The sequence below is a fragment of the Patiria miniata genome, unplaced genomic scaffold (genome assembly GCF_015706575.1).
Source record: "Patiria miniata isolate m_02_andy unplaced genomic scaffold, ASM1570657v1 HiC_scaffold_13, whole genome shotgun sequence".
NCBI lineage: Eukaryota > Metazoa > Echinodermata > Asteroidea > Valvatida > Asterinidae > Patiria > Patiria miniata.
The window spans coordinates 19,185,900-19,213,156 of NW_024037051.1; the positions used below are offsets into that span (position 1 = coordinate 19,185,900).

Consider the following 27,257-nt stretch of genomic DNA (forward strand, 5'->3'; position numbering starts at 1 on the left):
TTGTAAGCTACGCCACGCTGTTGTGTATTTCCGAACCTGGCGAAATTGTCCCTCTGACTCCCTCCGTTACACACACTGGACATTATTTTGCAAATGTAATAAGTACTCACATATGAAGCTGTCTTGAAATCTGTTTGTACATCAAAACTTGCATTTGACGAAATTTGAGGAAAATTCTGGTCCCGGTTTATGAAGTCCTGCTAGCTGCCATTTTCTCCCAAGTGACGCATGCGCATTGCGTTTTATTGTAACGTCCTGTTTCGTATAATTCGACGGCTGTTTACTGTCGCAGCTAAAAGAGACATCGTTTAAGACAAGTTTCAAGCCCTTTCCTCTCTCACCGCACCGCACGCGGGCGCACGTGCGCACTCGTGCGTGTGCGCACACGTACACGAGATGAGCCGAGCAGCCAATCGGGTGCGGGTTTTTTTTTCGGGGTTGCGACATGAAACGGCCGTCAATCTGTCCAAGCGACTCGTCCGGGGTCATTTGTCAGGGTCACTTGTCTGGTTCAAATGAAATTTCTACACGTTCGTATGGGTCTTTACTGATGGGCAAATTTCGTCGAAATTACACAGCCTAAACAATCGGACGGGCAAATTTAGATTTCTAGGTGAGTACTCAACACCCATACGGAATTATGTATGTCGGATCGATTTCGCTAGGTTTTAAAATACACAACAACGTGGCGTTGTATACAACGCCACGTTCCCAGGTCTAACTTCTGGGATGCTTAGGTGTAATGATGTTCAATTTTCCGAGATATTCTTGAATCTTTCTGGAGCCCATACATGTATATGCACTCGTGAAACGTCTGGTGATGGCAGCCATTTTGAATGTGACAAGAGATGACCTCAAGCTGTGACGTCGCGTTTATGCAAATTGCTTGTCGAGCGCGAGGGCGCGAGTTGCAAATGCGACGGCTGTTTCCTGTACCATGCATTTATCGTCTGGGGGCCACGTGCACTGATCTCTATTCAGGATCCACGCCCAGGACGGCTTCAATCAAAGCGTCTCCGCGCGCAGAATGATGAGTTAGCACTCTAGTAATTTAATATAGCTCTATGGGATGTAGTAAAATGTATGTTCGCGTTGATATGCCCACCTTTGGGGCTCAACTAGAGCCCCATAGTACTAGGGGTAATGCTGCATGACGTCATGGGTTGTGATAATCGCTCCTTAAGGGACCGTGGCGTGACCATTCAGCCCTGGTATGAAAAGGGCCCCCCGGTACCTCGTCCGGTCCAGAGCCAGTCCGGTCTTCAGCCCAGTCTCGTCCGGTACATGGTCCTGTCTGACCAGAAGTTTTGAAGTCAGTCAGGCGCATCAATTTATTGCCCTTCAGAGAACCTCCAGAGCAGAACAATAGCAGACTTACCGGCTTAAAGATAAAATCCTTCCATAACGCCTTGGTAATTTACGGTCCCATTGTGTGCGAAACAGCATGGCAAGGGGTTTGATCTGTGCCGATGAAATTGTTCTATTGTTTCACGCTGAGAGATAAAAACCACAAGCGGGTTTCTTCTGGGATATATTACATGTGTCAATACTTGCAAACAATAGACCCCAGGATAGAGGAGTTCCTGATTAGCAACCGGATCAGCTCCTGGGCCGGTAGCTAGGACGGTACGAAAGGAATTCTTGGGAGGGGACGAGCTTACCGGGGGCCCTTTTCATACCGGGGCTGAATGGTCACGGTCCCTAACTGAGCTTGCATCAGATTTTGGCAAAGAGCATCGGTGTGGCTGTTGCCCTAGCTCACATAATTTATTCTCACATGACCGATATCACTCCCATTTGTTTCATATTTCCGTTGCATTATTTTGTAGTTGCATACAAGTGACCTGAACGATGGCTATGAGTGGGGTCGTCTGAACCTGAACTCCGTCACAGAGCAGAGTCACCTGGATGATTTCCTCTTAACGGCTGAGCTAGCCGGCACCGAGTTCACAGCAGGTACGACTAAAACTCAACTCCTATTAAACTTTCAGGCTTCCAAAATGTAGCTCGAAAACACAACAAAGGTTTTCAAAGCAAATTTACTTCCCCTGGTTGCCATTAAAGGGAATATACATCATTTGCTTTTGCTGTGGAAATATATAGCCAATATAGTTACACTGACTTTTTGGAGGTTTTGGGTTAGAAAATGCTATAAAAACCAAGAAAAACAATCATTTTCCTGTAGTCTGGTTCCCTGACTCCATATAAGAAGAAACAGAGCAGTTTACATACACTGGGGAATTGTAAGGTCAGAGCACCAGTCTAGCTGGCTTGTACCCGTTCACAGGTGTGTAATCGATTGCAAACAAGTGCGATGGTCAATTGGGGCCAGTATTTGAAGAAAAAAAGCCAATTTTTGCCAACGCTGGTCGGCCGACCAGCGTTGGAAATTGATACGAAAATACCACTTTTCTTGAAAATGACAGTATACCAGGTGCCATGATTTTACAGGATGCTTTACACTGTCATTCACTAACAGTCCAGCAAGGTATTTCAAAATGATTTGGTAGTTTTATTTTTTGATGTTTGCAAATGTTGTATTTTCCCTTTAAAAAATGAAAATACTGTGGGCAGTCTGAAAGAGCTTCGGCTTGACTAATTAGCCCTAACTGCCCTAAATCCTCCAAAATCCTTTTTGCAAATTGGAGGAATTTGCAGGATTGAGGTTACATGGCGAAAGTGTTGCTGATTTTTGAGTACGCACTGTGTCAAGGTCTTGGGCTGGACCTTGTGTTGTTTATGCTCAGCCGTGGATAAATTTAGGCCTAGATTATACTCGACATCCTCCGCACTGCTCCAGGATGTCACTGCCTCTGCCTCGGCCTATTGACAGTCACAGCCGGAGGATTTTGCGGGATTCAGGCAGTGGTCACCCCTCCATAGACCATATTCAAGAAATAACAGAGGAATTTGCAGGATTGAGGCTATAGATATGCTATTTTCCATGAGGCCAATTGGAGGATTTTGTTGCAGGATTGAGGCTACATCCTAGCAAAAAGGCCTAGGGAGTTGTGGTTAAAGGGTCCATGCGATCATTTTCTTTAGGGAACACATTCTGTGCAACTTTTTACTCCTCTTAAATGTATGAAAACTAAAATCGAATTAAGTCAACCCGAAGCTGTGGACTATTGGAGAGTATTGTGACCATATGCCCGTATGATACATGTACATTCATGTGTCATTTGTGACCTGTTCTGTCAAAATCAGACTTTTCTGGGCATAAGGTCAAAAATGAGATTTTTGCATATTGTTAAAATATGTTCTGTTTCCTTTTAATAGGTGGTTTAATTTTTGAAACCGGTCATTCCTGCGCAAAGTTATGCTATTTTGAAGTTCATTGGGTCGAAAAGTAGAAAACAGAGAAAATGGACACAAACGTCACAAAACAGACATTTCTTTAACTGATATACCTTAACAAATCATCAAAACTACTATAGGCCTAATTAGAGATCAAATTAGGTTTTCAAACTTTTATAGTATATTTTAGACATGCTCAGGATTACAAATATGCAAAAATTAGTAAATGGAAAAAAATCACCCCCACAGCGTTTTTTGGCCCTATCTCAATTTCAACCTCTGCCCAGAAGCGTCTGCTTTTGACAGAACAGGTCTTTGGAAGATGTTACATGTATCTGTCAAAATCTACCAGATATCATCTGCACTGCTTCTGAATACCATTCACACTACTGGACTTTGTTGATTCAGTCGGAAGATTTTGAAAGGATTTGGAGACGGTGGTCATCCCTCCACTGAACAAATTCAAGAAATAACGGTTGATTTTTGGAGGATTGAGGCAGTCTCCAAAGTTGGCACCCTCCAAAAAATCACTAATTTGGCAAGTCGAGAACTAAACCAAAGTATCTCTTATAATCCTAACCCGGTTTTGTTTTTAATTTTTTAAAATTTTATGATAGAGAGGCAAAACATCCGAGTGGTTGACCCAGATGATTCCGGTCTGCCGTCAGCTGAGGAAACCAAAGCAATCCAGGAGGCTCAAGAACTCAACAAGAATCTCCTGTGCATTCCCAGACGGTGGGCAGCATCCATTATTACATCTCATACGTATTTATGAGCCAAATGAGCATTTTCTTTATTGGTCAGTTTTCCGAAGCATTAGTCAGTGGCTAACCAGCACCCGATTTCATGAAACTCATCGTAACTTACGATGCGATCGCAGCGCTGCGACACATTGTATCCCTACGATGCATCGCAGCTGTGACCTGGCCTGCGATTCATTGCACAAAATATGTTGTATACATGTGCGTTGTGCCGGAGTATGGTTAGGCCACCAAAAAAAAGTCTCCGGTTTCTGGTATGGAGCTTGCCCCAAAAGTGGTGCGGCGACGCGGCTTTTTTTTTTTTTTTTATCTGGGTTTTTTTTTGGGGGGGGGGCTTTAAATGTCGGCTGATGACTGCAAATGGTGCCTGACTAAACTTAGTGCAAATATATGGGAGTCCAGAGAGGCCACATAAAGCTCATTCTCGATCATAACCCCATCTAAAAACACGTTAAAATTGTGCAGCAGCAGGATTCCAGTCAAACCAGTGAGTTTGGCGGTTTTGAGACATCATCTTGTATTGAAAAAAAACCTTTTTCATTTTGCCGACGCGCATACCAGAAACCGGAAACTTTTTTTTTTGGCCTTACTGGTATGTGTTTATTCAACGTACAGTAAATAGTCGTCTGATGTTCAGTAGAGAGTTATCGGATCTCCTGTCCAAATTTTTTAAAACGTGAAACAAAATTGTGAATGTATGATGCAGTTTTAACGCAAAACAAGCTCGCAGTGGACTTTTAGCTAACTGGAAATTTCAACTGCAATATTCCAGGCCAATTCATATTTACTTTGAAGCATTTACCATTAACAACTGCACGCACATTGTCTGGGTATTGACCTATTGCCGTTTGCGAGTTAGCCACACCGAGTTTAATAGCGAGTTAGTGTTTGCGAGTTAGCCTTACACAATCCTATGCAGTTTTGTACATTAAGTTTTATTTGTCTCAGATTTTGCGCGTTTCGCGTCCATTTGTAAATCATGTAAAATGGACAGTATTTCACAAGCTGCGTTGACGCAATTCTAACGCGATTCCACTGCGATAGGTCAGTTATTGTCTCATTTATGTAATTTTTGCGGCATTCAACTGTCTAAGAAAAAGACGCTACTTATTTTGCGATGACCACTAGACATGTCGTAACCTGCGACGTATTTAAAGCCGTTGTCAAGGAACTTACGACGCATTCAACTCATTGTAAGTTTTGCGAAAATGGATCACATGACGCGTTAAGTTTCAACGCGTTGAAGTGCGTCGTGAAAGCAGGCACTGGGGGTGCACACGACCCACATACTATCACCCAACTCGTCAGTAGTCCCAGGGAAGTACATGTAGTACCCCGAGTCTTTTTCCTAGACTCTCAAATACGCAACAGTTGTGATGGCAAGTGAGGTTGCTGGTGGTACCATACTAAAACCCTTAGGCCAAACAAAAAAATAAGTCGGTCTCTGGTCAGAGCGCGCGTCGATTTTAAGCATGCGCGTCGATCTTTTTTTTTCCAAAATGTTCCGCGGTAGCTCCAACAGCGCCCTCTATTGCCGCACCTCCTCAATTTTTTTTTACCAAAGAGCACCAAGGAACGGGAAATTGCACCAAGGCAAATGATCGAGAGCACCAAGGCAAATTATGGAGGACACCAATGTACATGAGGACACCAAAAATGCAAAATAGTACCCACCTTGTCTGTACAATCCAAGCTTGAAGAAAAAAAAGCAAAAAAAGCAAAAAAAAAGTAATTTCGCACTTCTGCCCCTGTTTACCATTTTGTATTATGTATAATATTAGCCTGTCATTGTTGAGCATTTGGATAGCCATGATAGACGGTGATTTTCCTCTACCCCGTGATTGCAAATGGCTTTTGACGAATGTTAAAGGATTTTTGCCCTCCAAAATTTCAAAACTTCAAAAACTTCAGTAATTTTTTGTTTTCTTAAGGCAGCTTGAATATTTTTTTAATTGTGACTTTTTTCCAGATCCAATAATTGGTGTAAATGTTGAGTGATGTTGTTTCTTTTTTTATAGACCAAAGTGGGATGCCAACACTACCAAAGAAAAGCTTGCCCAAAGGGAGCGAGAATCCTTCCTGGAATGGCGTCGTCAGCTGGCATTGTGAGTAGTCATTTGCACTTGCCAGATGTTCACTCTTATTAAAAAAAAAAAAAAGGAAAAAAAATTGGTATTATTGACCAGTTTGCGCCGGGATTATTTTTTCCCCAGAAATGTTGATTTTCGAAAAAGGCAAAATGTAGCTGCCAACTTTTGATATACAGCCAAATACATTGATTTGCGAGAGTCATTTGAACAGTATTTGTATGATATTTCGTACCGCAATCTCAAATTTGTCAACACTCCGAGGTGTGGCCACGGAGCGTCAATTGTACCACAACAGGCCGTGCCCAGCAGCCTTTTTACAGGTTCAACACACGGTCCGCCTCCACAGACTTCTCGCACTTTGTGTGTGTGTACAAAACTAATGGGGGATTAGCTTGTGAAGCAGTGTTGGAGCAAAGGCTTAAACCGCCAAGGCCAAGGCCAAGGCTTTGACCCTCAAGGCCAAGGCTTTGACCCTCAAGGCCAAGGCTTAGACCTTCAAGCCTCGAGGCCAAGGCTAAACCCTCAAGGCTAAGGCCAAGGCCCTGTTTTATCAAATGACCACTGATATAGAACTAATTATAGTCACATGACACATCATCACGAATCCCCATTAAGAAGAACAACATGTCTTAAATTGCAATCAACATGCTCGCATACACCGTTTTATGACTGCATTAGATCTATTAAAGTATAAGTTCAGGTCTTCAATATGGTTTAACTAAAACAAAATAATGATTTACTTCTATATTGCCGCACAATTCTCCCGAGTGTAACAAAAGGGGGATCCAAGAAACTGATTTGGGAAATTTTATTTGCTGGGCTAACATGGTCAGAAATATCAGCATTATCTAAAACAGATACATGCAAATCTTAAGTTTAGCACTTATCAGGGAGACATACATGTACAACCAATCAGATCTATTCCATAATTGTATGCAATTTTAAGTGATTATCTCATTAGCCCCACAAGTGTACAGAATATTTTTGCAGCAAATCTACTACAATGGTAACAACATGTGATGCTATAAAAGTGGAAGTGTGCCCAACACACAAATCTACAAGGGGTTTCCCTCCTCCATGGTAATACGATTAAAATGGTAACAGCAAAATTTCGAACAGATTTATCTGAAAAACGCAAAAATCTATGGGCCTTGAAGAGCCTTGACTCAAAATTGCAAGGCCCTGAACCCTCAAGGCCAAGGCTTTTGCCCTCAAGCCTCGAGGCCAAGGCCAAGCCCCTAAAATCCAGCCTTAAGGCAGCCTTAAGGCCAAGGCCCAGCATCAAGGCCAAGGCACTACATCACTGGTGTGAAGATGTCATCCGGAGGCGAGTGGAAGCACGCTTGACATTTATTAAACCGGTCAGCCATACCTGTGTATAAAAACAGGCAGATCTTTTTAACATGCATCCGACGTGAACTGGTTAACAAGTGATATCGGACTTGAGATTGACTCGAGATACAACTCTTCAAATTAAAGGGAATATACATCATTGGCTTTTGCTGTAATTTTCAGAAATGAACTATTTGAGAGGTTAGTATAATAGGTCAAATATTGTTACACTGACATTTTTGAAGTTCTGTGTTCTAAAAGGTTGAAAAAACCACAAAAAAAACCAAAAATGTTCAAGTAGTCTGGTTCCCTGACTCCACAAAAGATAAAATGGATCAATTTATAGATGATGGAAATTTGTAAGGCAAGGGAACCAGTCTAGCTGGCCTGCACCCGTTCATGAACATGTAACCAATAGCAAACAAAATTTGGACTGAAAAAATGGTAAATTTGGAGCAATAGTTGAAAAATAGTTAGGTTTTTCCAACGCTGGTCGGCCGACCACCGTTGGAAATGTTTACAAAAACACCATTTTCATGCAAATGACTTCACACCAGGTGCCATAATTTTACAAGATGCTTGAGAGTGTCATTTACCAACATCCTAGTAAGGTATTTCGTAAAAACTTGGTAGTTTTATTTTTCGATGTTTGCAAATGTTGTATATTCCCTTTAAAGTTTTGGACTTTTTAAACTCCCAATGTTGCAGGTTGCAAGAGAAGGATCACGTCGTCATGACGCCCTTCGAGCGAAACTTGGAATTTTGGCGTCAGCTGTGGCGCGTCATTGAGCGCAGTGACATCATCGTCCAGATAGTGGACGCTCGCAACCCCCTGCTGTTCCGCTGTGAAGATTTGGTAAATTGAAAGATATTTGTATTCTGCAAATGTAAAAGGCTGTGCTTGTTTTGTTAATACAGTAAACTCCGGCTAAGTCGGCACTCTCGGGGACCCGAGAATTGGTGACGACTTACGCGAATGCCGAAACCTGCTGTAAGTCCTGATTTTGCCGACTCACATGAATGGCCAATGCGCATGTTGTGTGAGCACAACTCAACCCTGGTCCCACAAAGTAGTTCAGAACGACAACAAAAATTAACTTGAAATGAGCAAGATTTTAGAAATATAAAAAATACCGAAATACCGGTACTTAAAAGTCAAATTTCTCATGACAAAACTGCAAATGAAACTTCTCAATGTTGTATTTTTTTTTAAAATGTAATTTGTTCTGGATATATTTCTTTTGCAGGAGAAGTATGTGAAAGAGGTTGGCAGCGGTAAGGAGAATATGGTTTTGATCAGCAAGGCGGATCTACTCACGCCACTGCAGAGACAGCAGTGGGCCGAATATTTCTCCCAACAGGGGCTGAAGGTTGCCTTCTGGTCTGCTGTGCTTGAAACAGAGAGGATCAAACGAGAGGTCAGTACAGTGTTTAGAGTCTGGATACAAGACTTTGGCTTGTTTTTGTATTAGGCCCATACTAGAGCTATATTAAATTACTAGAGTGCTAACTCCTCATTCTTGCGCGCGGAGACGCTTTGGAGCCGTCCTGGGCGCAGACATTTTGAATTCATGTGCGTGTTTGTAGAACATAATGACATTAGATGGATTTGGATTTTGAAAGTGTACTCTAAATGCAACGCGCAAGTAGAACGTACACAAACAACTTTAGTTGTTTGCGTACGTTTGCATATGTTCAAAAACGTCACCGCGAAAAGCATCTGCAGCGGATACGTGCACGCGTTGCGCTGTTTGCTTATAGGACATGGCCTTACAAGTAACTGTATAAGGCAATCCACAAAGACAAAGTCTTACGCACGGCGCAAGCTATGCACTTTTTCGTGAAATCGGCTGCTGTTCATTGATAGAAGTTTCATATCTTTATGAACTCCAGTTTTATGAACTCCAGTTTTAATCAGCAATTTCTTGTCTAGCTTAGCAAGTCTTTAGTAATCTGTCAATAATTAGTGTAGCCTCTGTGATCCACTCTCTTTGTTTAATGATCATTTTAAATAGTTTTACACTCCAGTTTTAATCAGCAATGTCTTGTCTTAGCAAGTCTTTAGAAGTCTGTTACTGATAATGAATAATTTCTCCCGTTATGATTTGTACCTTTCAATTTACAATTTAAAGATGTATTGATTGTATTTTAATCTAAAAATTAATGTGGCCTGACGTTGCGAACTTAGCAAGTTCTTCTTCAGAGGCTGTTTTAGCCTCTGAAGAAGAACTTGCTAAGTTCGCAACGTCAGGCCACATTAATTTTTAGATTTATACATTTCAGGTCCTTCCAGTCAGTAAGCAGTTTGCAGCAGTCTTACTTTTTTTCATGATTGTATTTTAAGTAGTTTTTAACTAAAATACCCGTTGTAAATTTGAAAGTTTTCAGCCTGTGGGCTGCTTTTAATTCAGATAATTTAAACCATAATAAGGCCAAAACAAAAAATAAGTCAGTCTCTGGTCAGCACGCGCGTCGATTTTAATCATGCAAGTCAATCTTTTTTTTTTCCAAAATGTTCCGCGGTAGCTCCAACAGCGCCCTCTATTGCCGCACCTCCTCAATTTTTTTTTACCAAAGAGCACCAAGGAATGGGAAATTGCACCAAGGCAAATGATCGAAAGCACCAAGGCAAATTATGGAGGACACCAATGTACACGAGGACACCAAAAAAGCAAAATGGTGCCCCACCTTGTCTGTACAATCCAAGCTTGAAGGAAAAAAAAAAAAAAAAAAAAAAAAAAGCCGCGTCGCCGCGTCAATTCCAGAACTTTGGTCTTACCAGAGACCGAATATTTGTTTCTTTTGGCCTAATAATAATAACTGCTGAAGGGACATACATGCATGTAGCCCATGAATTGTATCCGTGACGATCATTTTGAAATGTTTTCAATTTTCCAGGCCGCAGAGGAGAACGAAGATGTCGAGAATGACGAGGAACAGTCCTCCGAATCGGAGCCAGAAGATACAGACGGTGATGAAGATGATGAGAATCACGGTGTCTCCTCCCAACCTGCGTCTTGCATTCAAGGTAAGAGTTGCCCTTGAACTTTGTAATGTCCAGTCTTGTAGTACTCGTACTCAAGTACATTTTTTTTTAGAGTACTCGAACTCGAATGTCAAAGTACTCGTACTCGAAATGACGGTGCTCGTACTCGGGCAGCAAAGTACTCGTACTCGACATGTCGAAATTGTACTCGATCATCAAAGGACCTGCACTCGAAAAGCAGTACTCGAAAACAAAACAAAAGTATAGCTTGACTTACCACAGCCTTATTTTATCGATAATTTCAGCTTGAAATGGTTGATTGGCTTGTGGAGAAATCAAAGTTTCCTGATACTCCTCTGTGTTCGTCCGGACAAACACATTTAACAGCTAGCCGTTAGTGGGTCTGCATATATCGTCACCGACACCACGAAGTAACACCCATCTACATACCAGTAAAAACTAGCAATCGGAGAAAACGGCAACTAAAGTTGAACGCCTTCTAAAACACCACTTTGCGTCAAAACGACAGAGTATTTTCAGTTGGGTTTCTCGTTGTGGACACTTGATGAATTGAATTTTATTAAATCTGCTTTTTTTCACCCGTTTGTGTATTAAATAAACAAGAAATAAGAGAAAAAAGATGAGTGTTAGTTCGTGAAACCGAAAAGGCTGCGAAACTGTACATTTTTGTTTTCACGAAGTAACACTCTTCAATGTATTGAACACGAGGAAAGTGCAACTTCAGGTCAGCGCGCGCGCGCTCATACAACTTATTACAAGAAGAGTGTTACTTCGTGAAAACGTTTTTGCTCACTTATGAGCAGAGTGCGCGCCATGCATTGCAGTGGTAAATGGAACTTGAGTGTTACTTCGTGAAAACGAAAATTGTCACTTTTGCGCAAAAGTTGCCATGGATACTTAACGTAATTATTAAAGTAAAGCTCTTGAAGCTTTGAAACTTCGTGCAATGGTAGGCCTTGATGAATAATGTTTAAAATTCAAAAAAACTGAAAATCGAAAAAAAAAATATGGTTTAACACAGTAGAGTGTTACTTCGTGGTGTCGGTGACGATATGTCTGTCTGGGCCTGGGCCAATTACGCACAATGAACCATTTGCGGTATGGCCGTGTTCGGAAATACATGTAGAAGTACTCATACTCGTACTCGGAAGAACAAGAACTCATACTTGGAGACCTGTACTTGTACTCGGAAGTACTCGTACTCGGTAACTAGTGCTCGGCAGTACTTGGTACTCGGAAAAAGTACTTGACTTCACTGCTGGTAATGTCTCTGTAAGAAAAATGGTCACAATCTGAGACCGGATCAGGAATGTATCTGAAACTGGGAATATTATGACGAAAGCTGAATAGTAAAGGGCTACAACCTGCAGGAATCCAGACGTTTCTAGACGTCACACTTTTGGAGATACTCCAAGATATAAATTATTTTCTTGCCGGGTTTCTGTTCTGGTGTGGGTTAGAAAATCTTGTTTTATAACACCTCACCTAAAGATTCTGTGTCTTGATTGGCCGAGAGCGAGTCACATGTAACTTTCTAATTTTGCTATCTTTCTGTGCACGGCCAAAAGTACTATGCGCATAGCAACCAAAGTACTATACCATTAGCAACCAAAGTACTATTTCCACGGCGTGGTATTTGTGTGCAAATGCATGCTGGTGTGCGCGTTGTGCGTAGCGCGTATTATTCCAAAGAGAGCGCGCCGCAGACTTGGGTTCAAACATTTCGTGAAGGGGTAGTTTTTAAGAGAGAAATACATTTTCCACCAATTTTGTATTGAAATTGAAGTTTATTTCAACTGTGTTCAGATTTAAATAATTTAAAATATTAAAATCAAGCAGAATCTGTGGGTGAAGTGTTATAAAACAAATATTGAATGCTTTATCTCGTGGTGAAGTAAAACTAGCCTCCCTCGGTGATCCATGGACCATTCTATTTTCCCTCGGCTTCGCCTCGGGAAAATAGAATGGTCCATGGATCACCTCGGGAGGCTAGTTTTACTACACCACTCGAAGCATTCAATATTTGTATAATGTACAATGCATATACACGTAGTCCTGTTCAAGCTTGTCCCTGGCCTGGTTGGCCTACTTTGCTTTATTTTATTAACCCTCTTATTGCTTGTCACTTTTTGCCTACTGACCAGCAGGATGCAGGAAAAAGAAATTAAAATGAGTAAAACTTAACTTTGGTCCAACTGTAGTTAATTTTGTTGATAGATTTAAATAGCCATTTGTATACAACACCTGAAAAAATCCCCGTCATCTGATTGGTGGATTGTTGATCAAATGTCATTGAACTATTCATCCCAACGCACCATCCCAGCGCACAGTTCAATGAAACTTCTATTGCACGGTGAATAGAACTTCTATTGTGCGGTGTCACTGCTGCCGGTGGTGGCGCTGTTTTAAATTGAGATAAATTGAGTATGATGGTTCTCAACCTGTTGAACAGTTTGCATAAATTAAATAGGATGAACTTGTCGAACTTTTAAACAGATTTTAACCTGAATAAAATGGCTATTAAAAGTCAACCAATGAGATGACAAGGATTTATTCAGGTGTTATATAAAACAAATAATGAATGTTTCACGTTCGTGCAATGGAAAGAATAATTTCATTCGGTGACAGATGAAATGTTCCATTCCACTCGGCTTCGCCTCGTGGAATGGAACATTTCATCTGTCACCTCATGAAATTATTCTTACCATTGTACTCACAAACATTCATTGTTTGTATAATATTACACAGTTACCAATAATTTAAAAACGGCATTCACTATTGAACACAATTCTGAAGCCTTCTGTATATTTTTTTTCCTAAAGATGGCACACCACAGGATACTAGTGACACAACTGGTGAAAAATTGCACAGTGCCGACTCGGACAAGACTGAACCTCAAAGTCTCGGCCCTGATGCCGGTGTTGCACAGACAGACCAACAGAACGACCAACTCCATGCGCCATCAAACCGAGACGTTTCTCCAAACTCTTCAGAGACAGCTATCGCACCAACCAGCTTCAATACTAGTATTGACCAAAGAACTCACGATCGGCCGGAAACGGAGATCTCAAAGTGCTCAGAGACAGCCAGTGCGAACCTCCCACAAACGGACGATAGCAATACGCACGAAACTACAGACCCTTCTTCATCTAGAACAGTACGGTTCGCCGCACCAGACTCTAATGATAGTTCGCAAGCCAATGAAGAAGGTTACAGCACGAGACAGGAGAGGGATGCAGAAAATGGGCGTGGCCATAGAGATGGGGAGGGGCGTGGCCAGGCCGGGTGTGGCCCAGTGGTGAATGACAGTAAGCTCCTGACGGGAGAGGAGCTCATTCAGTTCTTTTACGACCTTCACACGGGGCCCAAAGTTCAAGAGGGGGTCACGACCGTTGGCATGGTGAGAAAACAAGTCTCAAATTTGAAATTCTTGTTTCCCAAACTTTTTGTGTCAGCCATAATAAGGGTACAAGTCCCTTAACCACGACTCTGCCAAGGAGGATAGGAGAGTTTGAAGTTTTACTCTTATTTATTTCAGTTTTTTTCCTTGTGAATGACACAATTCCTGTTAAGCGCACTGACACTGTAGCCCGGATGCCTGAAACAAAGTAGAGAGAGAAGACAATGGAGAAATTGTCATTTGAAAGACGGTAGGAATATTGGTAATTATCCAGAATTGTACATGTGACGATTTAATGAGAAAAACCTCGTCCAAAGTGAAGTGAGGGATCGTATGTAATACCCTGAGAAATTATTTTCCCTAGAAATGGTATTGTTATGGTGGAAATAACAGTCATTGAAAGTGGTTTTAAATAAGGGTTTTAGCAACAGACTCCACTTAAAGAGGTGGTGGAATGCTCGAAGACATTTCCGTCATTTTTCGGGTATATGTAGCCTAAGGTGTGATGAAATAAAAACGACTATTGTTTCTGTCATGAAATGAGTACAAAAGGTACTTTAGAGAGCTGTTTTTCAAGTCTTGTCATGCCTGTTTCGACCCGAACGTGCAATTTTGTGTAAAAGTCGTCGTTGCGGGCCGCAAACAAAACACAGTAAATCGTGACGTAATAAACAGGACTCCCGATGCAGAGTAGCATAAACGAGTCCTGTTTATTACGTCACGATTTACTGTGTTTTGTTTGCTGCCCGCAACGACGACTTTTACACAAATTGCACGTTCGGGTCGAAACAGGACCTGAAAAACAGCTCTCAAAAGTACCTTTTGTACTCATTTCATGACAGAAACAATAGTCGTTTTTATTTCATCACACCTTAGGCTACATATACCCGAAAAATGACGGAAATGTCTTCGAGCATTCCACAACCTCTTTAAGAGACCAAAACATAGTGCATATGTTTCTCAAATTCCATAGTGTCCATTGAGCTGAAATTTAAATAGGTTAGTTGTTACGCATCGTAATAAAGGGCCCATACAATGTCAGTTAACCCCATTAACCCTAACCCCCTAGGCCCTTGTTGCTTACAACCATCCTCAATCCTCCAAAATCCTCCAAAATTTTCCAAAATTTTGCAACTCCGCCTAAATTTTTCAAAATTGTCAGACAGTCCTGCCTCAAAATGCATTCATCCTCAATCCTCCAAAATCCTCCTCATCCCAAAACTTTGCACTCGTGTTTAAATGAAGGATAACCAACGCCAAATCCTTCAAAATCATCAGACAGTCCTGCCTCAAAATGCATTCATCCTCAATCCTCCAAAATCCTCTTGTGCTTCATTCACCATTCATCCTCAATCCTCCAAAATCCTCATGTGCTTCAATCACCATTCATCCTCAATCCTCTAGAATCTTCCAAAACCGCCAGGAGGATTTTGGAGGAGTGAGGTGGGTTAGGGTTTTAAGGGTACTTTGGTGCCTTTTTTATGTTCATGCTAATGCGAATTTCCGTCTTCATGAGCAAAACTGTAATGTCATTTTAGGCAGAAACCTGAATGTTACAGCTATTTCAGCACCAAAAGTTGCCAAAAATTTTAGATATTTAGCATGTTAGCTGTCGTGAATTTTCTTTTCTTAGGTGATTCATTATTGTGTCAGTACATGGCAGTAAGTCAAGGAGCAAACTTTTGTCACAAATTTTTTCAATGGGCTCAATTTTGGGTTCACAATTTGAACAGAAAACCCCTAGCCTGAACAATGTTTTCCTGAAATGACATCACAGCAACAGCGCCCTCAGTTGTCCGGAAAAGCACGGACAATTGGAAATGATAAAAGAGAAGTGCAGTTTTCAGTAAAATTAACCAAAGTAAGTAAAAAAGTAAAGTCTGTCGCGAGCCAATGTGGCTCATCAGGCCGGTGTTTATCTCCGGTTTCCTTGGCATGAAACGACTGAGAATATTTCTACTCCCCCTGGATGGGATGCCAGTCCATCGCAGGTTACTCCCCAGCTAATGCCGGTACCCATTTATACTCCTGGGTGGAGAGGGGCAAGTGGGGTGAAGTGGCTTGCCCAAGGACACAATATATGGCCAGTGGCCGGATTCGAACCCCGGACCCTCTGATCATGAGTCACGAACCCTAACCAGTAGGCCACACACTCCCCACAAAAATTAACCAAAAGGGGGCGTCAAATATTTTTCATACAATTTGTATGAGGAGTTGAAAGTTGAAAGTTGTTCCTAAGAAAAAGTCACCTCACGAATGGACCCTTTACGATTTTGAGCTATTCTGTTGTTGTTTCAGATGAAAAAAAATAATTATACAGAAAGCAAATGATCCTACATTACATGCGTGATCTTTGAAATTTGGTTCTTGCTTTTATTTTGCAGGTCGGTTATCCCAATGTCGGTAAAAGTTCCACCATTAATGCCATCATGCAACAGAAGAAAGTTCCCGTGTCAGCAACCCCGGGAAGAACAAAACATTTCCAGGTAGTTAATTTAACTTAGTATAATTAAACGAATACAAAAGTCGTGGATATTGAAAAAGTCCAACACTTTTAATTGATCTTGCTGTTGATTAACTAAAATAGAGGAAATTTTCAGGTAACACCATGTAGAAAGAAATCTCTTCTGGGAAAAAGTATGGTTCTGAAAAGAACCGGTTGGTCGAGTTCTTATTCAGAACCACGCTTCTTTCCTGAAGAGATTTCTTTCCACATGGTGTTAAAATGTCCTCAATTTTATCTCAACCGCCACGCAAAACTTCAAGTCATATTCATTTAACTATTTCTTCATTTCAAGTATTTCACTATTTTTTTTATTTGAGGAGTAATTGAAATTGGAAAATACTGATTATTTCCATTTGATATAATTTGTTCTTTCTAGTGTATGTTTTTAAAGGTATGGTATACCATTTTCATTCGTGGTAATTTAATAAAAAGACCATGTAAAGGGCTATTAATAAATACCTAAGACAGTTTACCGTGGCCTGTCTAAAACGGTTGGTCAAACACCGGCTGGCTGTTTTAAAACTTTCTGGCGTTACATGAAATTTGGACTCCTACATGTATGAAGTCTGGTCCCTTTGACCCTTCCACATTCAACAAAATGGGAAATTGTTATTTCTATTGACAATCACGACCAAGTGAGGATTTGTATAATCTCATGCAAGACTTTCATGCAAGACGGAGAAAGGTTATCGTGCATTTGCACATGTTTAAACATATGTATTGGAATAAATGCCATTCGGATATATTCAGTTGATGATTGAATAATCAATAATCAGTATATTTGGCACAGCCCGAGAAAAGCTCCTCCAGGCCAGTTGACTTTATTATTTCAGTTTCTCTATTACGCAGAGATGAAACTTTTCCGATTTTAATCGGAAAACCGACTTTTTGAATTTTCCAACGAAATTTCCAATTTTTTTTCAGTGTGTCCCACAAAATTTGATTTAGTAAGGATTTTTCTCACAAAATGTCATTTTATTTCAATCATAATTTCGAAGAAAAGTCGATGAAAAGTCGATGGAAATGGCACGCGAAAATCATCGCGAACGCAGTTTTAATCTCTTTCACCAGTCGTTTTTGGAGTGTTTCAACGGTAGAAACACAGGGCATAACACTGATCGGAGCCTTTTCCGGCTGGACAAAAGGTTAAACATTGACAGGCGACATGGAAAAAATACTGTGTCGCACGTGCGTGCATGTACTGCACGCAATGAGTACCAGCGTACGTACCGCACCGTACCGTCTGCTGGCACATGGCCGGTCGGGAACGGCCCCGAACGGGTAGCCTTGTGAACGATCCAGTGGATAAAATCATTATGTTGTGCGATTTTTGGAGGTTTCAAATTTAGTTATACAAAATACAATGCCTTAAAAATCGTGATGATTATCTCGAGGATAGCGAAGAGAGCATTAGCGAAACATTTCACTGGCATTTGTTAGAAGAGAAAGACGATAATACCTGATTTTTTCCCACGTATGAATGCAAGTGGAGTAGTGGAGTTGTGTGGTTGAATGGACATGATTGAAGCACCATGAACGGTGCCTTGTCTTGCGGATTTTCCCTAGACTTTCTCAAGTAAGAAGTGAACTTCTTTATTGATGACTCCGTCACTCTAACCGTAATTCGGGCATTTTATACAATGAAGACACTGACCATTTTTTTTTCATCGTAAAATTTTGTTTGAATCGAAAATAAAGCAGGAGTAGGTGTCCGGAAATTGGGCATGAAGTGTATTGTACATGCATGTACATGTATGTAATGCAGCGCTGCCCAGATTTCGGACACGTATTTTTCTTCGGCATATTTTCCGATTTTTTTGCCATATTTCAGTTTCTCTATTACGGTTGTTCTCATCCCCAGACGCTGTTTGTGGAGCCCACCATGTGCCTGTGTGACTGTCCCGGTCTGGTCATGCCGTCCATGGTCTCATCCAAGGCAGAGATGATCGTCAATGGCATCCTGTGCATTGACCATCTCAGGGACTTCATGCCTCCTACCTCACTCATATCCTTTATCACATCAAGCCTTCTCCAGATATTCGGAAAATGTTATGCTCGGTCACAAGTTTCTCTGCTGAGGATGTGTTGTCATATTTTTGGATGTCTTTGCCTAAGGCCAAAAAAAAAAGTCTCCGGTTTCTGGTATGGAACTTGCCCCAAAAGTGGTGCGGCGACGCGGCTTTTTTTTTTTTTGACCTGGTTTTTTTTTTTTTTTTGGGCTTCAAATGTCGGCTGATGACTACAAATGGTGCCCGACTAAACTTAGTGCAAATATATGGGAGTCCAGAGAGGCCACATAAAGCTTATTCTCGATCATAACCCCATCTAAAGACACGTTAAAATTGTGCAGCAGCAGGATTCCGGTCAAACCAGTGAGTTTGGCGGTTTTGAGACATCATCTTGTATTGAAAAAAAAACTTTTTCATTTTGCCGACGCGCATGGCTACGGCGACGCGCGCGCATACCAGAAACTGGAGACTTTTTTTTTTGGCCTAATGTGGAAAAAGGTGATTTTTGAGAGGGTTAACACCTTAAATGTATCCTATTAAGCCTCTGTACTGATGAGGCCACACTTTGTTTACATGTGCACTTTCCTATGGAGCCAGTGGGGGCCCACGGTCCACTGAGCGCCATAGGAAAGCACACACGTAAACAAAGTGTGACGTCATCATGAGGCATATTGAGTCAAGTACAAAATGTGACAGCATTTGTTGTGAACTTCAACGTTGGATATTGCCCTTCACCAGTTGTCCTTCTGATTTGAATATCACAGGCGTGTGGAAATATGCACCTAGATGTTTCTAGGCATGCAATTTTTCTTGGCGTTTGATTTTTCTAGGCGTTTGATTTTTCTAGGCGTGTGATTTTTCTAGGCGTGTGATTTTTCTAGGCGTGTGATTTTTCTAGGCGTGTGATTTTTCTAGGCGTGTGATTTTTCTAGGCGTGTGATTTTTCTAGGCGTGTGATTTTTCTAGGCGTGTGATTTTTCTAGGCTTGTGATTTTTCTAGAGGTGTGATTTTTCTAGAGGTGTGATTTTTCTAGACGTGTGATTTTTCTAGGCGTGTGATTTTTCTATGTTTGTGATTCTGTGGTCCAAACAGGGACTGACCAATCTGGTATTTTTTTCTATAATATTCATCACGGTTTACAGTAAAACCATTTTAAAAGCTCACAGAAGTGTAATAATGCCGTAAATGTATGCGGAGGTGTGCTGTACAGAGGGATTCAGACGTGCGATTATTCGCACTTCTCGGGAAGCCTTGGGGTGGGGGTGCAATCGCACACCTCAAATCAGAAGGACTGCGCCAGTGGACTATGAAATATCCCCTTGCACAGCAAGGGTCTGTGATATGCGAGCAGATTTGGCGTTAAATTATGCAACACAAGACTGCCTCTTGACCTCCAGATTCTGACCATTCAGCTGGCGCCTTCTATATAGGGTCTTCAGTAACCCATTGTTACATTACGAAACCATGTCAGCCAAAGGTGACCAATCCACAGCTTAGTCCATGTTTCTGATCGAAACGACGTCACAATTTCTAAAGTTGACTCCGATTGGCTGGCGCAGGGTCACATAAAATGTGCATCGCTCTCATATATCAGACGTTGGTTAATGGTTGATACTCAGACTATTCACCAGTGGGTCATTCGATAAATTTGGGGTCCACTTTTTCTCCCTGTGACGTCTACCGTCCACTGAGCACCATAGGAAAGTACACACGTATTAACAAAGTGTTACGTCATCAGTACAGAGGCTTATTAATCGTCAAATTATATAATTAATCGTCACATAATAATTAGATAAACTGGGCCCTTGCTAGAGTTCAGCATTTTCTCCTTAACCCCACCGTACTTGTGTCAGCGCATCCCCAGACACATCCTGAACAGCATCTACGGCATCAACATCATCAAGCCGCGTGATGGGGAAGATGCTAACAGGATCCCCACGGCAAGGGAGTTCCTCAACGCCTACGCCTGTAAGCACAAATCATCATTGCCGCTTTAAAACTGATATACACAGTGGGCAACCAGTTCATCGCAAACTCTAAAAAAAATGTGTAACCTATTGTAGTATTTTGTAGTAGAAATTTCAACTGCGTGTTAAATGCAATCAGGTGTGTCTGCACGCAGTGTCCAAAATTGTCCAAACACGCGCTCATGTCGCTCAAAATTTTCTTCGAAATACGGCGAAGCTGGTATGCGTCACATATTATGCCCAAAATGCCGATGCACGTGACAATTGGTTGAAAGTGACGTCATTTGAGTGCGACGGATTAAAAATCAGCTGGAAAATCTTCAAAATCTTAAAGACTGCAGCTTTTTCCCCCCGTATAATTATGTCATCCTGCAACTATCATTTGATGAAGTCAGTGGGCTCCGTGCACAAGTACCCCTTCAACGGCCAGAAAAGAAAAGTTGGGGGAGACCTAGACTGGTTTCTGGTCCATCCATTGACGATTTTGAATGTAACCATATGTGGGCGGGGGGGCGGGGACCATGGGCGTCGCCAGGATTTTTTCTAGAGGGGGGCAAAATTTTGTTTTTGCCAAAAAATGCTTGTATTTCTCAACACATTCTCGATTTATCAGTTTTAGAGGGGGGCAGGGACATTTTGCCCCCCCCCCCCAACTCATTAAATTTACACCACTTTATCTTCACGCCTCTTTTTCTTTTCTTTTTTTTTTCTCCTTTTTCTTCCTTTTTTTTTTTTTTTTTTTTTGCTTTTCCAGGGGGGGCAAGTATCCCCCCTTGCCCCCCCCCTCGCAACGCCCATGGCGGGGACTAGTCTAGAGGAGACCGTACCATCGAAACAGACATAAGAAAGCATTCGCGTGCCGACGACCCCTGTCGATCACGTGAAGACGCTATAACTTGGTGCACATTCACGATAAGCCGTCTGCACTTCGCGCGCAAATACGCACACACGGTGAGCCCCGTCCGCGGTGTGTCCCTTCCAAAGGTTGGGAAAAAGTGGCCTCTTTCGTTGGAGCACAGACCCAATAGGATAGACTTTACAAAGTTTTATTTGGATATGTTTTTACCTGTTACACGTTCCCATTTTAATGCATTATTAAAGAGGTTGTGGAATGCTCGAAGACATTTCCGTCATTTTTTGGGTATATGTAGCCTAAGGTGTGATGAAATAAAAACGACTTTTGTTTCTGTCTTGAAATGAGTACAAAGGGTACTTTTGAGAGCTATTTTTCAGGTCCTGTTTCGACCCGAACGTGCAATTTGTGTAAAAGTCGTCGTTGCGGGCAGCAAACAAAACACAGTGAATCGTGACGTAATAAACAGGACTCGTTTATGCTACTCTGCATCGGGAGTCCTGTTTTTTTACGTCAGGATTTACTGTGTTTTGTTTGCTGCCCGCAACGACGACTTGTGCACAAATTGCACGTTCGGGTCGAAACAGGCATGACAGGACTTTAAAAACAGCTTTCAAAAGTACCTTTTGTACTCATTTCATGACAGACACAATAGTCGTTTTTATTTCATCACACCTTAGGCTACATATACCCGAAAAATGACGGAAATGTCTTCGAGCATTCCACAACCTCTTTAAATTGTCTACATTATTTTTGCTTTGATTTTTCTACATGTTGACAGATATGCGAGGCTTCATGACCCACCATGGTATCCCAGACTGCCCTAGAGCAGCAAGAGTCGTCCTGAAAGACTACGTCAAGGTGAACAAATTCTTCAGCTTTTACTGTTGTCGAAGAGTTTAGGCAGCAAATGGTCATTGAGTCTGGAGTAATGAATGGAACACATAACAAACAACAACAAGTTTGAATTAGGTTTTGCCCTTCACCGCCGTTTAAACACTGTATACTCAGTGTGTTACCTCCCGAGTGAAAGTTGGAAAAAAATCACTCGGGTGGGACTCGAACCCACGACCTAAATTATATCACCCCGACGCAAAATTCCATCTTATAATAGTTTATGCGGTACCCGCTGCTATGTACATCAGATTCGAACCGGCCAACCGATCCCGTTAGCTCGGTGGTCGAGCGGTAAGACATCTGCACTAGAAAGCAGGAGGTCGTGGGTTCGAGTCCCACCCGAGTGATTTTTTCCAACTTTCACTCGGGAGGTAACACACTGAGTATACAGTGTTTGAAAACAGCGTCGTTGAAGGGCAAAACCTAATTTAAATTATATCACCCCAACGCAAAATTCCATCTTATAATAACAAAAAGTTTCATGGAAATAAATGAATGTTTTATCTGATGCTGTATCCTACATGTCAACAGCTTATGATATAGCACCTCACCCACAGATTTTGTGTCTCGAATGGCCGATAACGTCTCATATAATATTCCCTTTTTTTTAAAATCATAATTGTGGGTGCCCAAACTGACAATACAACAGCAGCCTTGCTCTGAATAGTAATATATGCATAGCGGCTGACATGGCAGTCAGATGTCTGTGAGAACAAGCATACAGGTGTTGATGGGGCATCACCGCGTTATAGGGAAGGTTTTTATTGTTAAAGGGAAAATACAACATTTGCAAACATCGAAAAATAAAACTACCTAGTTTTTACGAAATACCTTACTAGGATGTTGGTAAATGACAGTCTAAAGCATTCTGTAAAATTATGGCATCTGGTGTGAAGTCATTTTCAAGAAAATGGTATTTTTGTATTCATTTCCAACGGTGGTCGGCCGACCACCGTTGGAAAAACCTAACTATTTTTTCAACTGCTCCAAATTGACCATTTGTTTCAGTCCAAATTGTGTTTGCTATTGGTTACATGTTCATGAACGAGTGCAGGCCAGCTAGACTGGTTCCCTTACCTCACAATTTTTCGGCATCTATAAATTGATCCATTTCAATTTTAATTGAGTCAGGGAACCAGACTACTTGAACATTTTTGTTTTTCTTGGTTTTCCAGCATTTTCGAACACAAAACTTCAAACATGTCAGTGTAACAATATTTGATCATATTATACTAACCCCTCAAATAGTTCATTTCTAAAAATTAAAGCGAAAGCCAATGATGTCCTACCCTTTAAGCAAAAAATAATTGTCAAAAAATGTTAAGTATAGTGCCCAATCGGGCCCTATATTCCGGAAATTACGCGCGCGATGTCTTGACACCTGTCTAGTTCATGCTGACGCGAATTTCATGCACTAGCCTATATTAGTGAACAACACATGACCGTGTTTTAGCCAACCAGGATGGAGAACCAGCGAGAGATGTGATATAATACACAAATAGTGACTGCTGTAGGTGGTTGAATAGTCTTCTATTGCCCCTTGCCTTTGTCTCAGAAAAAAAAAATAGAACATTCCGCAGATCACCTTGGGTAGCTCGTTTATACCACATGTACACACAGTTCGAAGCAGTTGATATTTGGGTATTGGTTGACTGGACCTCATCTTCATTACAAGGAGTTTGGTTAGGCAAAATAAAAAAAAAAACATGTTTAGCGTCCTGCCTCTTTGACAAAAAGGAAGGAGGAGGCCCTTTTTTTTTTTTCTTCTTTTCAAAATGGCCGCCCGACACATTTTTCAAGACAACGCTGCCGGGCTATTTTTCAAGATGGTTACCAGCTTTTTTCAAAATGGCCGCCACTTGGACTCGGGAAATGACATATTGGCTTCTTATGGGCAAGATGCAACAGAAAATGAGACCAAAATGATGTAACTATGCAGAACCGAACATCTCTTCTGCGTTAAAATTATCAATTTTTGTCTTTTAAAAAAAAAAAAAAAAAAAAAAAAAAAAAGGCCTCTAAAAAGGAAGCGGGCGGGGACGCTAAACATGTTTTTTTTTTTACTTCGCCTTATATATTTTTTTCACGTCACAGGGCAAACTGCTGTACAGCCACCCCCCACCAGGGATCGATCCCGTCGAGTTTCAGGACTTCTCCCAGATGGATGTGAGTCGTGGTGGTGGTGGCGACACGGCGAGGAAGCAGCGGGAAGCCTCGGGGCCTGTCATCACCGACGAAGGAACCAAAGTACGTAGGGGAACGGTTGCCGTGTAAACGTCATTCATACATACCCACGACAGTTTTCCCATTCCCATTGGTCGAGAGCCCGTCACGTGGCCGGTCTTAAATAAGGGAATAAATGTGTGCTTGGCAGGTTTTAAAGGGAATATACATCATTTGCTTTTGCTGTAATTTTCAGAAATGGATGGAATTGGGGGGTTGGAAATATATAGCAAATATAGTTACACTGACTTTTTTTGAGGTTTTGGGTTCAAAAATGCTATAAAAACCAAGAAAAACAATCATTTTCCTGTAGTCAGGTTCCCCGACTCCATATAAAAAGAAACAGAGCAGTTTACATACATTGGGTAATTGTAAGGTCAGGGAACCAGTCTAGCTGGCTCATACCCGTTCATAGGTGTGTAATCGATTGCAAACAAGTGCGATGGTCAATTGGGGCCAGTATTTGAAAAAAAAAGCCAGTTTTTTCCAATGCTGGTCGGCCGACCAGCGTTGGAAATTGTTACAAAAATACCACTTTTCTTGAAAATGACAGTATACCAGGTGCCATGATTTTACAGGATGCTTTACACTGTCATTCACTAACAGTCCAGCAAGGTATTTCAAAATGATTTGGTAGTTTTATTTTTTGATGTTTGCAAATGTTGTATTTTCCCTTTAAACACTATGTCTAAGACTGGTTGGAGTCAGGAATGCTGATGATTACCCGAGGCCAAGCCGAGGGTAATTATCAGCATTCCAGACTCCAACTTCGTTCGTACCCCCGCCCTGCAAACAGGTTGCTGGGATACTCTGATGAGCTTCACAGAATCTTATGAAGGAAGTGGCCTATGACCTATGTATAAAGCATCTGGCTGCAGCTGTTCAAGACCGCAATTAGACAATGTGCGCAAATGCTATCCGAAAACTTTCAATAGAAATGAGCACGTTCCACACCGGATGTGATTTCTGTTTCATTGCGGACAGTGTGGACACAATTTTGAGCATCGCAATTGAATGCAATCCGAACCGTTCGTGATTCGACACAGAGCCTGAGCAAGTGACGGGAATTGGTAAATTTACAACACAGATAAGTTTTACAGAATTTCCTACATTATTAAGATTTTCAATGAAAAAAAATAAATCTCTAAACTGGAATAAAAGAGTAATGAATCAGTCTTAACGGCCGTTTCAAACCTTGCAGAGTCATGACCTTGATGACGCAAAGGTCACAGGTCACGCAGAATCCAACCAATCAGAGCGTGAATTCATCAGAGTATCCCAGCGTCCTGTTTTTAGGGCGGGTGTACGAGCGAAGACTCCAACCAGTCTTAAACATAATGTTTAAAACCTCCCAAGCACATTCCCATTTAGAAAAAAATCAAACAAAAAAATCAAACGTTTTCAGTCCAAAAGTCAAAACAAGTAATAAAAGATAGAGGTAATCCTTACTTTTAGGACCCCGTTCCTATATAGGAAGGAAAGACTCACCAAAACAGTTGACTAAATGACACTCAAAATTGACATTCTGATACTTCTTGGCACATCTGAACAATTGGCAATGACACCTTCTTGAATATCAGCAGGTTTAATTTTGTGGAAAGAGGGCAGGGCTTTGATTTATGAGGGAAATTCAGGGGTAAAAGACGACGATGACAACCAGAAAACAGACTCAAAAACCAAGATGGCAAACATGAAAGCTCGATGCGATGAAAGCTCGATGCTGATTGGCTGACAAAAAAATAAAACATCTTATTTATTTTTAGTCTGGTTCCCAGACCAAAAGATTCAGGAATAGTCAGAATCTTTTGGTCTGAGAACCAGACTAACTTATTTTTTTTAGTCTGGTTCCCAGACCAAAAGATTTAGGAGTAGTCAGAATCTTTTGGTCTGGGAACCAGACTAATTAATTTTTTAAGCAGCCAATCAGCATCGGGGTTTCATTATGTAGGATTTCACGCGTGTGAGAACTACAACATGCACGTCTGACTGCGAAAAAAGGTAGGAAAGTCACATTTTCTTCGAAAGTGCTTTCCAAACTACAACTAACATGAGTTTATATGAAGAAAAAAGACTGCTTTAGCCTGCAAAAGTCACTTTGGTACTGGACAGTCATCTGCAAAAGTCAGTTTTGAACAGAACTTGTAAAACATAGAGGTGTCCTAAAAGTAAGGATTACCAAAATAGACAATCCGAGGCACCCCTTCCCTTGATAAAATAGTGCTTGTTTGACAGAGCCATAATTTAGTAGATTATTTCCCTCCTTTTTTTCGTCTTCTTTTAACTGAGCAGCTGAAGAAGCAACCCACGTCAAGCAAGATAGACGAGGCCTTCTTTGCACAGAAGACCGTAGCGTCACACACCAAGGGAGCCATCGGCCCCAGGGGCGGCACCAGCGGGGTCAGAGGTCAAGAGTCATCCCCCCAGCAGCTGTCGGCCAGCCAGCAGCGCTTGGCAGACAAGCCCTGGAAGAAGCACGGCAACCGCAACAAGCGGGAGAAACTGCGGAGGGTGTACGGTCACCACGACGAGTAGGTAGCTGGCGTGCTCCTTCGGAAATGTTTCTGACCCAACCAAACAAGATGGGTCCCTTAAAGGGAATACACATCATTTGCTTTTGCTGTAATTTTTAGAAATGGATGGAATTGGGGGGTTGGAAATATATAGCAAATATAGTTACACTGACTGTTTTGAGGTTTTGGGTTCGAAAATGCTATAAAAACCAAGAAAAATAATCATTTTCCTGTAGTCTGGTTCCCTGACTCCATATAAGAAGAAACAGAGCAGTTTACATACATTGGGGAATTGTAAGGTCAGGGAACAAGTCTAGCTGGCTTGTACCCGTTCATAGGTGTGTAATCGATTGCAAACAAGTGCAATGGTCAATTGGGGCCAGTATTTGAAGAAAAAAGCCAGT

General features: G+C 41.5%; 1 protein-coding gene across 1 annotated transcript in view; it reads left to right on the top strand.

The window, feature by feature from the left end:
• Positions 1 to 26,941, top strand: part of LOC119721456 (large subunit GTPase 1 homolog) — a 29,744-nt gene extending 2,803 nt beyond the window's left edge. Inside the window, exons 2-14 of the mRNA XM_038191537.1 lie at positions 1,830 to 1,956; positions 3,915 to 4,032; positions 6,077 to 6,163; positions 8,189 to 8,336; positions 8,728 to 8,898; positions 10,379 to 10,508; positions 13,310 to 13,887; positions 16,272 to 16,373; positions 18,255 to 18,398; positions 20,248 to 20,371; positions 22,005 to 22,084; positions 24,215 to 24,367; positions 26,633 to 26,941. Of these exons, the coding sequence (XP_038047465.1) occupies positions 1,830 to 1,956; positions 3,915 to 4,032; positions 6,077 to 6,163; positions 8,189 to 8,336; positions 8,728 to 8,898; positions 10,379 to 10,508; positions 13,310 to 13,887; positions 16,272 to 16,373; positions 18,255 to 18,398; positions 20,248 to 20,371; positions 22,005 to 22,084; positions 24,215 to 24,367; positions 26,633 to 26,875 (2,205 nt within the window). The 3' untranslated portion in view covers positions 26,876 to 26,941. The remainder of the gene's footprint in view (positions 1 to 1,829; positions 1,957 to 3,914; positions 4,033 to 6,076; positions 6,164 to 8,188; positions 8,337 to 8,727; positions 8,899 to 10,378; positions 10,509 to 13,309; positions 13,888 to 16,271; positions 16,374 to 18,254; positions 18,399 to 20,247; positions 20,372 to 22,004; positions 22,085 to 24,214; positions 24,368 to 26,632) is intronic.
• Positions 26,942 to 27,257: the final 316 nt, after the last annotated feature.